The 16546-nt window shown below is 38.2% G+C and overlaps 1 protein-coding gene across 5 annotated transcripts in view; it reads right to left on the bottom strand.

Moving 5' to 3' along the window:
- Positions 1 to 16546, bottom strand: part of TNIK (TRAF2 and NCK interacting kinase) — a 380511-nt gene that overhangs the window by 117611 nt on the left and 246354 nt on the right. For all 5 annotated transcript variants that reach the window (XM_059163479.1, XM_059163483.1, XM_059163480.1 and 2 more), the window contains exons 5-7: positions 7801 to 7911; positions 4245 to 4335; positions 2027 to 2157 (exon numbers count right to left, since the gene is read on the bottom strand). In XM_059163479.1, coding sequence (XP_059019462.1) covers positions 2027 to 2157; positions 4245 to 4335; positions 7801 to 7911 — 333 coding nt within the window. The remainder of the gene's footprint in view (positions 1 to 2026; positions 2158 to 4244; positions 4336 to 7800; positions 7912 to 16546) is intronic.

Genomic DNA, 16546 nt, shown 5'->3' with positions numbered 1-16546 from the left:
CAATCCCCCCGTGTTTACTCAGATACCAGGCTTTGTCCATACCTAGAATTATGCATTGGCTCCAAATTCGTTCACTGATCCCAAACTATTTTCCTTAGCTTTAATCCGAGGAAAGGGGATCATATCAGTATACTTCTAAGCTTTGGCTTCGCCAAAAAGAAGTTGTCTTCTACTTTATTGAAAATGACAAAGTCACAGTGACCGAAAAGAAGTCCCACATAAAGTACAACCACTCAGAATAGTTAGAAGGCTAAACCAAGGGTAAAAGTTTGAAACACCCTGATTCTCTATGGTATGTTATAAAGCAGTGAAAAATATCCGTGTCCCAAAAGCAAACTAGTTAGCGCTTGTTAAGTATAACTATTGTTTGGAGAATTACTTATAGTCAATTAGGATACACATATCTGGTCTGGGACATATATTTTCTAGTGGTTCCTCTGAAGGGATCTGCAAATTAAATTATTTAAATGTGCTTATCATTAGCAGTTGAAATAAATGACATTTATTTTGGTGACATTAATTTTTAACTTGGCAGCTGTTTTCAGACAGATTGTTTTCAGGTTATTACAGTGACTAACTTTGAGAGGAGAAAGACATTTACAGGAGATTATTTTGGTTTTAGACTTTCAGCTTGTATTTCTCCAAAGAGGCAAATAATTTTGTCAATGCCCTGAGATACTGGGTCCTGAAGACATTGCAATGTTTGCATCTTTGTGACCTGATTTCAATAATAACTCCACATGTGGAGAACTAAAAATGTTCTTTAAAAAAGAAATTCTTCAAATATACTGTTCGGAAGCTGTTTTGTGGGTAAGTTGATTTATATAGGAGTACATCATAGAGGAGCGGGGTAGTATATTGGTAATCTTCTGAAAAGAGAGTTGGAAGATGTGTGTTCAAGACCCAACTCTGAGAAGCCCAGTAACTTTGTGTGTACTTGCAAGGGCCTCGGGCCTCCGTTTCCCATCTGCAAGAGGAAGGCATGTGGAGGTGACCACTAAAATACTTTGGTGAAAAGTCCATGCATCTGTGAAGCCAGTGTGGATAGTGTTAGATCTGGCCTAAGGTTGTGCTGTGGTCTATACAAAAACCACAGCGTATCTCTTCATCTATTGCACTGAAAACCCACAGTTCCTACATCCCATTTGCCTCCAATTTTAACGTCTCAACTTTCAGCCACGATTCATGACTATAATGTCACCTGACATTGCAGCCATGAGTGGGATAGTAACTCCAAACTATGTTTGATTACTGGCTAGTAAAATGGAAAAGGTGGGGGGGCTTCCTGGAGAAGGGAACAACTGTCACCCTCTACTTAAACACTGCCTTGAATTTATTAGCAAATTGCCACTTTATGATACAAAATAACAAGCCTCAAATCAAATTTCAATGAAAGAGCATGATAGTCTACAAAAATAACATGAGGTAGCTACCAACATCCCATTTTTTCGCTCTCATTAAAAAGAAACTTCAATAGTTAAACTTTGAGCAATGGAGAAATGAGAAAGTCTATTTTTAATCAGAAAAAGATGACCCAAGACAACAAATTGGCTTTCTTTATAAATAAAAATCTCTCCGAATATATATATACAATATATATATGCATATCTATATAATTTTTTTGCTAAAAATGTAAACTATAATCAAAATAAAAATTTGTTACCTATTTTTAAGTTTTTATTAAAACGTCAGTAAGTTAACATACAGTGTAATATTAGTCTCAGGTGTACAATGCAGTGATTCAACACTTTCATAAGAAAACTATTTTCTAATAAGAAACAAGAGTAAGTTCAAGAGAATCTAGAAAATGGTCTCAACATTTTTTACAAAGAGGCAATCAGATAAAACAGGTGAATTCATGGAAAAGATTCTCACTTGAGCGTCTTATTTTAAATTCGAATAATGCTTTTCAGTTCTCCCTTTGGATTACTTAATCATAGGCCCAAAGGCATGTGAGAATTCTCCCACTGTGAACTCAGGACTAGACATGAGGCACAGTTTTGAAACAATGAAGAGGAAGTCATACCTTGAAATCATATGTGGCGTCTGGGTTTTCGTCGCAGGCAATGACTTCTGGTGCCATCCAGTAAGGGGTCCCGATGAAGGTATTTCTCCTGCCCACTGTTCGATCAAGCTGGGCACTGACACCAAAGTCCACTATTTAAGAGAAGATAAATGAATAAAGTCTTGGATGATTATATGGCGAATAAAATAAATGTGCCTTTTTTTTTTTAACTGCAGCAAAATAAGCATACCACAAAATTCACAATTTTTAGTTATTTTTACGGTTATAGTTCTGTGTCATTAAATATGTTCACATTGCTGCGCAACCATCACCACAATGCAACTCCAGAACATTCTCATCTTCCCAAACTGAAACTCTGTTTCATTTCAACAATAACCCCCCATTCTCCCCTCTCCCCATTCTACTTTCTGTCTCTATAAATCTGGAATATTACAGATACCTCATATAAGTGGAGTCATACAGTATTTGCCTTTGTGTGACCAGCTTATTTCAATTAGCGTAATACCTCAAGGGTTGTCCATGTTGGAACATGGGCCAGCATTTCCTAACTTTTTAAGGTTCAGGAATATTCCATCATATGTACATGCCATGTTGCGTTTATCCACTCATCTGTGGATGGCCGACGTGGGTTGCTTCTTCCCTTTAACTATTGTGAATGTCTATTTTTACAATGCATGTATAATGTCTAAAGTATACCAATAAGGAAAGCCCAAAATATTGTATTTGGTTAAACCAAGGGCCCGTAAGGGCCAAATACAGGTGTTAAATCAAAGGCCAGCTTGTTTGCCATCGAAGAGAATACTTGGGGGATACAAAGAAAGTGGTTAAGAGCCAAGTTTCTGGAGTCAGATTGCTTAAGTTTGCATCCCATTTCTGCCATATACTAGTGATCTGAGCTGAGGCTAGCAGATCAAGATTTAAGCTTCAGTTTCCAAATTTGTAAAACGAGGGTGATGATATTGACACAGAGTTGCTGTAATATAAAGGGGTGTGTCCAGGACCAACAGAGTATTCTCTCAACAAGTGACGGTTAATCAGTGATGAGCGAAGCTTCTGAGGATAGATTATTTAGGCAGTCCATACGAACACACGTACATGCACACACAGACACGCACACACACGCCTTCCCTAAGGAATGTGTGTTTTTGTTTTAAGAGGGAATATTCATGAGATGAAAGTTTGGCCCCAAATGCTGAGAAAAAAATGAAAGTTATATATTTTAACAAAAAGACAAGAACAAATGTTTGGGATATAAACATGGGATGTATTTCAATCTCTTTGAAAATAAACAATCATATGGCCAATAACTCCTTTTTAGATGACAAACTGAGTATCTTAGGGATAGCTGTCACTTCGTGCGCTTACTCAGAGATACCAAGCAGATGGAGGGGCTTGTGGAGCACGGAGAGATTCTTGACCTTATCTGGACAATCCCAGCACCAAGGGAAAGGGTTCCCTCTCTAATCACTGCAGCAAATGCAAGCAGGATAACCAGCATGCATTCAAAGTAGAATACTGAACACGCCTTTTGTACAGGTGCCCTAGGTAATAATGAAGTCGATGTAAATATAACTTAAACCATATGGGAACATAGCAGGAATTCATTATTCTAAATATGTCTAAATGTGGATATTTTTCAGTTAAAAAAAATGGGTCATCGCTGTTCTCCTATAGCAGCAACAAAGTAAACAAATGGTGAGATATAGGAACCATTTCAAGGTCAGTCACTTTAAAAAAAAATTATTTATTTACTTATTTGACAGAGAGAGACAGCGAGAAAGGGAACACAAGCAAGGGAAGTGGGAGGGGGAGAGGTGGGCTCCCCACTGAGCAGGCAGCCTGATCGGGGCTCGATCCCAGGACCTTGGGATGATGACCTGAGCTGAAGGCAGAAGCTTAATGACTGAGCCACCCAGGTGCCCCAGGTCAGCCACTTCTAATCTAAAGGGTTTTGCTTGAGAAAACCTGAATTATTTCTACATATTAAGCAAATGGTTCTGTCTGCCACATTGTATACCAGTTCACTTGTCAAATGCTTTTAGACATGTTTTGAAATGGACAAAGAAACATTTTCCTATCATTCCTTAGTACAATGACCTTCAAATTCATGGTGACAAATTTACATTCATTAAAAGAAGTAGAACAACAAAACCAACCAGCTGTTGAAATAATCCTATCAATTCCTTTGATTCCTCCACTCACTGGATTCTGTTCTTACCTAGTTTAACTTCTGCATTCTCAGTTAGCAAGACATTCTGCCCTTTAATATCTCGATGAATCACTTTATGCTGGTGCAGATGACTCAGCCCCTGGAGTAACAGAGAGTTAAGAAGGGTTAAGGAGAACGTAAGCCAAGATGCAAATAAATTATTTGGGTTGTCAATGATCCAAAAAAAAATGTAAACTCACCCAGAGCTACATTCTTTCTTTCCTTTCTTTCTTTTGGATACCTTCGTTATCATACTCAGGTCTTCCACATGTGTATAGTGCTGTTCTAAACTAGGTAATTGATCAATATAAACTGAAATACAGAAGCAGTCTTTGCAATGTGTGCTTCTGTATTAAGTGAACTGCTTACATATCAGCTATGATCTAAGGTAGCAACGAACCCACGAGGACAATGATGTGGTTCTGGCATGCACGAGTTTTAGCTAACAGTACTATGAAAAGTGAGGACTGCCTGCATGTGCTAGTTTATAACAGGAACATCTATATAGTCTCCATAAGGAAAACTAACCTGATTTAACTAAGTCCGCCACTCTTTTTTTTTTTTTTAACAATATTTGAATTCAAGAGTTAAAAGTTGCTCACTAAATTCTACTCCTGAAAATAATATTGCACTATATGTTAATGCACTTGAATTTAGATAAAAACTTAGTAGAAAAAAAAGTTAAAGACTACATTGTATCATATAATTTTAATTAAGCACAATCAAATATTTCTCAGACCAGTCAAGAAATCCCCCATTGCCTTTAGCCAATGTGGCTCACATTTTAAAAAAGAAAATAGCAGTTTCTATTTCCTTTGTTGACATCTGTAACTGTCATCTTTAGTGCTTTATGAGATTTGTGACTTTGTGTTCAATGTATGAAATGATTATTTGGTGACATCCAAACCTGTGTCCTGTTTCTCCATGAATTACTCTCTGTCGTATTTGTGGTGTGAGTTCTGAAATCTATGGACTTGCTCTAAGGTAGTGATACGTTTCTCAAAGTATAACCTAAAAAAAACTCAAATTGGAGTCTTGAAGCAAATTACATTATGCTAACACTTGCTAATTCAACATACTATATATGCAATTAATGTCATTTTATTATTTATAATTTTCTTTACTTTTAATTTTCCTCCATAATGATGAAACTCTGGCATGGAAAGATGAGGTTGACACAAAAAGAAACAAAACTAAATATCTGAATTCCTGTGTTGGAAAAACTCAGCATGAAAATCTGGATGCCCCCAAAATTTGATCCATGTATACATTCAGGAAGATCAGTAAACGTAAACCATGTGAGAAGCTGGACCACTTGTTTGGGTTTGAAAAATTACCTTTCCTCTCTAGTCAGTTCAGCTCAAAGTAGGCATCAAGCCGACTAAAATGTCTGGTTTTACAACATACTAACATCCTGTGAGTACTTCGAGGGACTGAAGATCTCCACATTCCTTCACTAGCACAGTGGTTGGAAGCAGGTACCAGAGCACATAAGTGAGCCAAACATTGTAGTAAATGAGATCATATGATGCAAGGAGAATTATGTCTAAAATATCTTGTGATTGAATGTTCCTTCCAATGAGCCACCTTATCTCAAAGGCCAGTATCTTCTGGGAAAATATATTGGAAGAAAATAATCAAGTACTGAGTGGTACTCATAGGTTGAGACATCCTGCTGTTTTCAGAACCCTGGAGAGCTCATGGCTGATTCCCCTGGGTTCCCCATTCCAAGGTTCCTCACCAGAGCAGAAAGGTGTATTGCAGAAACAGCCATGAAGATCCAACATATTCTTGGACTCACGGGGGCCTAAATAATTGGCCTAAATAACCCCTTGTGCATTCTCTAAATGAGTGAAATCCTAAGTCAGAAATTCAACTGAAGTTTACACAAAAGCACCTCAACACTCAAAAATAAATGTCAGATTTGAAGGAAAGCAGCAACCATACCTCCTTGTTTCCCACCCAAATTCTGTCTTGGGCTCAGAAATCTTTTTGCCCACCCCATGCCATGGAAGTTTTATCCTGTTTGCTCTTAAGAGTTTTATTTTTTTTATCTTTTATATTTATATCCCTAATCAAGCTAGAATTAATTTTTGAATATGTTATAAAGCAGATATCAAGTTTCATGTTTTCCCATGACTCTTCAGTTGACCATGCACTATTTACTGAGGAGAGCACCCTTGCACTCATGCTTTGCAGTACTTCTTCTGCCATAAATCAGGTGTCCTGATCAAGTGAGTCTGTTCCTAGACTCTTGATTCTGTTCCCCTGACCATTTGTCTATTCTTGTGACAATACCACTCTGTTTTATTTACTTAGTAGCTTTATAATAAGTCTTGCTAACTGGCAGCATAAATCCTCCAGCTGTCTCCTTCCTCTTCAAGATTGTCTTGCTATTCTTGGCAAGGCAATCTTTAAAACTCACCTTGTCATTATCCACAGCTATACCTAGAGGGATTTTGATGGGGAGTTCATTGAAACCATGGATCAAACCAGGGAGAAATCACTTCTTCACAATATTAAGTATTCTTATCTGTGAAATTGTATACACCTCCATTTTATTAAGGTCCTCTTTAATTTCTCTCAGTAATATTTTGTGGCTTTCAGTGTAGAAGTTATTCACACCTTTCTGTAAGTTTATTTCTAAGTATTTGACTTTTATGCTATTATAAATTTTGTTTTTAAAGTTCACTTACTGTTTTGTTTTGCCTAATGTGGTTTGAATATTTTTAATGTCTTGCATCTACCCATCCATCCACCCATCCATCCATTCAGCAGAAGGTTGCTGCACATTTGCAGCACATAATCTTTCTCTCAAAAGTGCATCTTGGACACATCATGAAAATAGTTTTAACTTTTATTCCCTTAGATTAAGAAGGAAGAGCTTATAAATTAGATTGCCAAGCACATCTAGTAAGAATGTTCAGTGAATACACATTAGCCTCCAAATCAGTAGCAAGAGATAATCCAACTAGTCTGACTGAACTAAAATATGACCAACTATTTTCTTCTCTCTGAATTGATCTCAGTAAATATGACACCATTGTCCAGTTTGCCTGATTGAGATCAGTGGGCAAAACTGGACAGACATAGTCGTGTCCAGTTATTTTGATCAGTTTAACAGACAAACTCAAATAATTTTTTTTTAATTTAATATCAGTTAAACTAGATTCTATATGCTAAAATGGTAAATATCATGTAATCCTTAATCTTGTTATAAACTTTCACAAATGGAAAATTCAAATGGAGTGATCAAAATACCTCTAAAAAAGTCATTTCCTAAGTGAGACCTTATCTCTTTGATCTAAAATCAGATTTCTAATTGGAAATATCATGGGAAATGAATCCTATGGTAAGGGAAGTCACAACGTTAACCCTCTAAATGAGAGTGCACGTAGCCTGTTCAGAATGGCTCTCGCCTTCATGGGAGCAGACCCTAAAACTACCACTACCACCATCACTGTTAGAGTAAAGCTTTAAACACGTATGCAATACTTTTGTGAATGTTAGCAGAAGGTTGCTACAAAGTTCAACGCCTCCCAAGAGACTCTGTGTTGTCACTTACTCGTAAGATCTCCCTGCAGATGTATGCAATCCACTCCTCCTTCAAGGTGTTACCTTTCGTGTTCTTGATCAGGTCAGTGACAGAGCCAGCACCACAAAACTCCATCACCAACTGGCAAAGGAAGCAAACATGCCATGATTATAATCACACTTCATAGCTTCCACTGGGTTAAGAAAGCCTAAGTCATTCCAGCTGGCTGCTTTAGAATGTCGTTCCTATAAAAAAGAAGTGATCAAACAACAGTATAGAAAACATAAACTTATATCTTAATTTTTTTCCAAATGATAGAAAAGAAAGATTATTTTTAAATTTTCCAACCTAAAAATTATAATTGGAAATCGAGGAAAATCCCCATATTCTAAGTATTTTTTTTTTTTTTTAATGAGGGAAGCTAGGTGGTTCAGATGTAGTTGAGAATATCTCTGTGTTTTTATCCAGCAATTGATCTCATCTTTCCTACAAAAGTGGATCATTCCCCTGTCTCAAAGAACTATAGTTTTCTAGGCAATCTGACATTAGGACAATAAAGTATACACTGTTTATGCTATTGGTTTGTAAGTGGCACTGTAAACTGTCAGAATGGGGACTGTTTTTAATTAACTTCAGCAAATGTTCACAGGAGGTTAGACACATCAAATAAATTCAATAAACAATAAGCCTTAATTTAGCACCTTTCATCCAAAAAGCTTCAAGTTCTCTATAAATATAAACTCATTACAGCACTCAAGCAACTTTATCAAACAGGCAGAAAATAGTCACCTCTCATTTAATGGGAAAATAGAGACAAGAAAAGGAAAAGCAATTCATTCGATTTTACATTCACTTTCTAGCATTAAGAAACATTTATTTTCTTACTTTCTCCCTTTTTTTCAAAAAAAAAATAGAAAAAAGAAAGGTCATCAGCAAATGGCATCTTATTATTAAGTACTTATTTTTTTGTAATTATATGATAAGAATTCAGAATAACTAGCAATCGATCTCTGACCAGACACTAGAAACAACTAAAGTGGACCCACAATGAAATCACATTGATGGTTTTGGCTTTGTCCAAATGTACATTCTTAACATCAACACCATGTATGCCTAGTAGAAACTCAGTGACACTCATGAAGTGAGTTTCATGAATGCGTTTCCAGTGCCTTTTCTGACTGGTCTAATGATTCCACAGAAGGTAGGGAAACCCTACCATCTTCTCGAGACTACCAGAGGGAGTAAAGAGACTTTCTGTAAGGAAATTTAAGAAGTACCACAATAGACCATACTGCAACCTAGTAACAGTTGTAAAATGATCACAGGTGATAGTCAGGAAGCTATCAAAGACCATAGGTCATGTTAGAAAGAACTCAAGTATCAACCTGAAGAAGCTCTCACTGGCCAAAGATGGGAAGATTTGAGCATCGATAACAATTAACAACTGCAATGGCTTGAAACGCATTAAACTTACCCAAATGCATTAACAAAGTGATAAATGGAGGGAAAGAATCAAGAATTTGTATTGCGATTCTTAGACAAATTTTAGCACTAGATAATTTGGTAATTAAAAGGGGCAAATCTTCTCTTTATAAAATGCAGACATTCCATGTAATAAATGAAGAGGACATTACAGAATCAAATTATCACTATTTTATAGTCCCTGACAAACTAATGAATTTAAGCACTGATTCTCAATGGCTGTTAACATAATAAACATAAGAAGTAACCAGACATTATTTGCTTCTTGATTAGCATAATAGCATCACCTAAGAAGTAGCCTTGCCAGAAACAAACAAATAACAAAAAACAAACCAAAAAACCCCAGAATCTGATCAAGCATCTGGTTCCCATTACCAAATTACAGAAAATTCAGAGAACTGAGGAACATGTTACCTCATGGGGATACAATTTAGAAAACCTAGAACAGGAAATTCCACAGGGCAAATGATCTATTTACTTCAACAAATAAATTGCAAGAAGGAAAAAAGAAGATGGAGGGGATATTTATAGACTTAAAAACATTAAAAAGATATACCAACAATTTGCAAGGGATGCGACTTATCCGGGTATGAGTTTTTCCCCCAAAGCTCTTAAAATTTTTGAGGCAATTAGAGCTTTGAATACAGACTAGATATTTGATTATACTAAAGAAACATGAGGGTTTTTGAAAGTGTGATAGTGGTACTGTGGTTATGTAAAAAAAAAAAAAAAGAGTTATTTTTATGTTTTTTAAAGATTTTATTTATTTACTTGACAGAGAGAGAGAGATCACAAGTAGGCAGACAGAGAGAGGGGGAAGCAGGCTCCCTCCTGAGCGGAGAGCCTAATGTGGGGTTTGATCCCAGGACCATGAGATCATGACCCGAACCGAAGGCAGAGGCTTAACCAACTGAGCCACCCAGGCATCCCGATACCCAACTTTTCTATCAACATGGATGGGACTGGAAGAGATTATGCTGAGTGAAATAAGTCAAGCAGAGAAAGTCAATTATCATATGGTTTCACTTACTTGTGGAGCATAAGGAATAACACGGAGGACATGGGGAGATGGAGAGGAGAAGTGAGTTGGGGGAAATCAGAGGGGGAGATGAACCATGAGAGACTTGGACTCTGAGACTCTGAGAAGCAAACTGAGGGTTTTGGAGGGGAGGAGGGCGAGGGGTTGGGTGAGCCTGGTGGTAGGTATTAAGGAGGGTACATATTGCATGGAGCACTGGGTGTGGTACATGAACAATGAATTTTGGAACACTGAAAAAATAAAATAAAATTACAAAAAAAGAATACATAAAGGATACTTACAGATCAACAACAAAAATAAAAATAACATAATTTAAAAATGAGCAAAAGGCTTGAATAGACATTTTTCCAAAGAAGATATACAAATAACCAACAATCACATGAACTGATGTCTAACATCAATAGTTCTTAGGAAAGTGCAAACAATGGGATAATCAGGTAATGGGCATTAAGGAGGGCACGTGATGTGATGAGCACTGGGTGTTATAGGCAGCTGATAAATTGTTGAACACTATATCTGAAACTAATGATGTACTATATGTTGGCTAATTGAATTTAAATTTAAAAAGGGAAAGTATAAACAAAAAATCACAATAAGATACCACTTTACACCTATTAGGATAGTTACAATAAAAAAAAAAAAGGCAGGAAATAACAAACGTTGCCAAGGATGTGGAGAAATTGCAACCCTTGTATACTGCTGGGGGGAATGTGAAATGTTGCAGGTTCGATGGTTCCACAATAGGTTAACACAGAACTGCATTATGACCCAGCCAGTCCACTTCTGGGCATATGCTCTAAAGGATTGAAAACAAGTATTCAAATAAAAACTTGCAATCGAATGTTCAAAGCACCAGTATTCATAAAAGACAAAAGGTGAAACTAACCAAAATGTCCACTATCAGATGAATAAACAGAATGTGGTATATCCATATAGTAGAGTATTATTCTGCTATCAAAAGGAAGGCCGTAGTGATGCCTGATACAACATGGATGACTCCTGAAAACATTACACTCCTTGTGAGAAGGACCAAAAAGGCTATGTACTGCATAAATGCATTTATATGAAATGTCCAGAAAGCAGAGGAGTGACTGCCAGGCACGATGGGGAGGGAAGAATGGTGCTGAAGGGGTACAGAGTTTTCTTTTGGGGTGATGGAAAAGTTCTGGACCTACATAGTGGTAACGGTTGCACAATACTATGTACTTAAGGCCACTGAATTATATATTTTAAAAGGGTTAAGATGCTAAATTTTATGTTATACATACTTAGAATTTAGAAAAAGTGAGATGAGAAGATTGGTTTCAAAATAATAGTAGAAGGGAAGAAGGGGGTGAGCATGTGTTTGGGGCAGGATGGGTGGTAGCTGGGCTAGTTTGGGGCACATCGGTATCCATTATATTGTTCTCTTTACTGTTGTGTGTTTGGGGGATTCTCTATAACACAGAGTTAAAGAAAATCCTATGATGTAGTGATAGGCAGCAGGCCAACCAAAGGAACATCCTTGCGTAGAAAGAAAATATCTTCTCCAATGAGCAAAATAAGTTTGTGCCCCTTCTCAAATCCTGTTTTGAAGGAACACAGTGACCAGACCTCCCACAAATGCCTCCATTGCTCGTCTATCAGCTGGAGAATACGTCCCACCACTGAGCCCCATTAGGCCACGTAATTATAGTTCCCAAGGAAAGCAGTGGAAGCCCAGTGGCTCCGGTCTTTTAAAATTAGATTGGACAAAATACTTTCAAATATTCAGTAGGAAACAATCCGGCCCTAGCCAGGCACTAATGTCAGTGATTTCTATAATTTGCTTCTCTATTCAGCTCCAGCTGAAGGCTGCTAAAGTCTTTTCATCTCACTACGGAATGAAATGATTGTTAAATTATGTAATGGGATTTAAAAAAAAAGAGAGAGCGCGAGAGAGAGAGCAAGGAAGAAACCAGCATTTGCCAGCAACTGGATCTTGGAGCCGCACAGCAACACAGATAATTACCTCCACCAAGCAGCAGGGACCCTCCCTCGCCACAAGTAACCTCATCACATTAATAAACAGAAACAGGGCTCAACATGCCAAGCCCAGCAGCGGCAAGTCAATAACTTCCCATCCCACAAGCAAGAAATGATGGATCATTAATGTTCTCCCCAAAAGAAAGTTCTAAAAGAGTTGGCACTGGGGCAACACTACTTGCTCACATTTACTGAGAATTTGCCACGTGCCAGGTGCTGGGCTCAGTGATTTGCAGCTACTGTTTCATTAACTCTCTTTCCCTTCAATTCCCTTTTCCTTATTTACTTGGAAATGGAGCTTAGTTATGCGGGTCTGCAGCCTTACCCGGAGTCTATATACTCATTAAGTACGTATAGCAGAGTGAAAGCATGGTGATCTCTCAAGTATTAGTTTTGTGACCTTGGGCATGCCTGTTTTCTAACCTCCCTGGGCTTTGCACCCCACCCCCAGCACTGTAAAATGCAAAATAAAATAAAATAAAATAAAATAAAATATATGTTTGATGTGAATATTGTGTGTCCGTGAGTGTAAAACTCCTAGCAGCCCCAAATCTTAAACTATACTTATCACTTATATCTTAAATTATATTTATTTCTTTTTTATCTATTGCTCTGTTTGTATGTTCAGGGGGGAAAAATGACAAAGAGTTTCCAACTTGAAAGATGGTACCAATAGCTTCCCCAAATCCACTTCACCTTGGTGGTGAAGAATGACTGACAGGTGCTTATAAAGGGCATTGGGTACTTATGTTTCTAAAACTCCTATTAATAAAGAAGCACAAAGGAAACAAGTCCTTTTTGCAAGCTTGTATCTCATGGCAAGAAGAAACAGATCTTTTTATTTGGAAGGCTGACGAGGTGGAAGGAGAGATTTAGAAGGAATGGGACATTTGAAATGCTCATTCAATGCCACCTAAACAACTTGGTCAGAGAACAGGATATTCCTATGTATCACTTAGGAAGAGAGAAGGATGGCTAGGTTGAAGGTGAGGACAGAACCAAGCTCATGCAGGATGGGGGTCGGACCTGGACCTAGAACTGGAACCGTTCCGCCGAGGAGATATTTAAGAAACAGCACAGTAGGGACGCCTGGGTGGCTCAGTTGGTTAAGCATCATGATCCCAGCGTCTTGGGATTGAGCTGCACGGCCGGCGGGCTCTCTGCCCAGAGGGGAGCCTGCTTCCTGCTCTCCCTCTGCCCCTCCCTCTGCTTATGTTTTCTCTTTCTCTCTCTCAAATAAAATCTGAAAGAGAGAAAAAGAGAGAGAGAGAAAGAGAAAGAAAAAAAGAAAAAAGAAAGAAAGAAGGAAAAGAAAAGAAAAGAAAGAAAGAAAGAGAGGAAGAAAGGGCGGGCACACTGTAGTGTAACCCAATTAAGAGGGTAAGGGTTGCTTGGATGACTTGGACATGGTAGTTATTTTTATCTAAATCAAAAAGGTAAACTTTTAAAAACAAAGCGTTCTAACATATGTCTGAGTTACACGGTTGTTCATCATGTATTTTTGCCAGTTGTCTTCTATTTCTGACCAAGAAGATGTTTTTTCTTAGACGTTGTAGAGGGAGGGGACATTATTTAAGTAAAAGATCTTGGGTCTCAGCTGGGCCCAGGGGGAATTTTGGAAGCACTGTCTGAGCCAGCCCTAAGCTCACCTCTTAATCGGGAGGGGCCTTCAGGAGGGAGTCACCTGCTGTGGTCACTTGTCACCTGGGCTTTCCAACCCCAATCACCGCTGAAGGAAATTTAAAACATTTATCCTTAGAGCCAGTGTAAGAAGCTTAGAATGATTGCTGGGGTCCCTACAGTAGTTGCTTATATGCTAGTTAACTGGTTTTAAGCTCCCATAACTTGAAACAATGCCTCATGATATTTTAACACTGCAGGAGCTAGCCAAAAATAGCTTGATTAGTTCTCCCCAAAGGTCACTCACTAGTCAGTCAGTCTCCCACACAAATAACTGACTACTAACAGATCCTTTCTTTTTTGTAGGAAAAGGAGGGACAAGAGACCGGCGAGAGGAAGAAGACGAGAGAGCAGGAAGTCGAAGGCCCGCCTAAAATGAGAGAAGTCTGAACGCAGGAACTGAAGGAGTACTCTAAGAAAAGGGTAGGAAATCTAAACATCCAAGAATTCACAGCTCTGCTAAAGATCAGCCCATTGACCTTGAAGGCCCAGAAACATCAGGAAGGCACAAGATATTTTTATCATGTGTGGGAATAGCCACAGATCTCAACTGCACGGTTTATGAAGGTGTAAACAAAACCAGGACTTTGTTACATAGAATGCTGCCTCACTTGCCAGAGGTAGTTGAAAGTCCCACAAGATCAAATACATGTGTATAGAAGTACAAGAATTGAAGGCACACCTATGAAACATATTTATCATTTAAATCTACTTCTGTAGGGGTGCCTGTGTGGCTCAATGGGTTAAGCTTCTGCCTTCAGCTCAGGTCATGATCTCAGGGTCTTGGGATGGAGCCCCACATTGGGATCTCTGCTCAGCGGGGAACCTGCTTCCCCCCCTCCCCTGCCTGCCTCTCTGCCTACTTGTGACCTCTGTCTGTCAAATAAATAAGTGAATAAATAATCTTAAAAAAAAATCTACTTCTGTAAAGGTAAGGTAAAACTGTCGGGAATTTCAAATTTGAAAAAGCAACGTAAACAATCCTTTGCATTCATTTTTAAACTAGCACGTATTTGAAAGAAAAAAATTCTTTTGGTGTCTACATATTTTTAGACTTGAAAGAAAAGTGCTTGGACTATACATTCTAAGTTTTCCAAAGATTAAAAAATTGAGTCCCCAGGACATGAAGTGTCCCCAAACTTTGTTGATATAGTTTCTGAATAATGAACAACTTTATAACTGAGAATGACAATGGCAGTTATATGGATTCAAATCGTATTTTTTAGCCACAAGAAGCCACTAGAAAGGCTCTAATATCAATGGTCACTGGTCATCAGGTCTAAGGAGAGAGTGTCTCAGAGTCAGCATAGCGGTATTCAAGGAACGAGGGACGTTAGTTGCATCATGTATTTGATTTCCCGTGCTCAGATTTCTCAGTATGCATGCAAGATCTGCTGGAGATTTTTTCCTGTTAGAAGCAAAGCATTATATGTCCATTCTGGGACCCTCTCACAGAAACTAACCTTATTAAGGCTATAAGAAATGTTTAGCTCTGCTGGTCAGAATGTTACACCCAATAGAAGAACGTGGGGAGTGGATGGGAAAGCAAGCTTTCAAACAAGTAAAAATGGGAAAATAAAATAAAATACTAGCCTTAGATTTATGATTAAACAACTTCATGGCTGAGGATTTGAGAAGCACAGACCTCAGCTCAGAATTCATCTAGAAAAGGAACTGGAGGTTTGTGTAGCCCAATAGTGGAATAAGTTTGGGCACACAGAAGTCTTCCTTTTGCCTGGGTGGAAAGCAGTTTAAGCACAATTCAAATGAAAGTCATTGGGATAAAAGAAGAAATCATTTGTCACAGAATCACCCACCATTAATTCATAAAAATGGTTCGTTTAAAGCTGAACTCAGGCCCTATTGCAATGTATTAAATTAGGAATGGCTTTTCACTCTGTTTATACCTAAGTAGCATATCCTGTCTCATAGGTCATGCAATAGGGTAGCTCTGAGTCTGGGAACCTGGTTACGATCACTCCTCCTAATATTTTAGGCACTCCTCTAATTATCAAAGTTAGTCTTTCAAAAATTTCTACTCACAAGCAATGAGACTCAGTCCCTTCTTCAGACAAATGACCTGGGTTCTACATATATGATGAGGGGAATTCTTTAGTTCTATAAGTGACAGATACTGATTAAAACAAGGGGGTAAAAAAGTAAAGAAAAGAAAAGAAAAAAAAGCCTCATTTCTGATACATAGAACTCATAAAAGAGAAATTTTAAATTGTTCAAAAGACTCAGCTTCAGGTGGCTTGAATTTTTATAACGCTACCCACAGCATTTAAATCTTAAAACAACCAACAGTGAAAGCAGGCCTGATCTTTTGCCAAACAGGATGCCACGGCAAATGTAAACTATACTAGACCTAGGTTTGGGGACAGTGGCCAACATCACGGAAGATTCTAGAAGGGTTCTCATGGGTACATCTTGGTATCTTACCCCCAGATGACGTTACGCAGGAGCTCGACAAGTAATGTCAGTGCATGAAGCTGAGCGTGTGTGGAAGGCCACAGGGAGCACTGGGACCTCTGTTCAAGCTGGAGTGGGCATGTGATCCCCAAACAGCTC

Source organism: Mustela lutreola, chromosome 2 (genome assembly GCF_030435805.1).
Source record: "Mustela lutreola isolate mMusLut2 chromosome 2, mMusLut2.pri, whole genome shotgun sequence".
NCBI classification, from domain to species: Eukaryota; Metazoa; Chordata; class Mammalia; order Carnivora; family Mustelidae; genus Mustela; species Mustela lutreola.
Note: the sequence above shows the minus strand (reverse complement) of the source record. Positions and strands in the feature narration are given on the sequence as shown.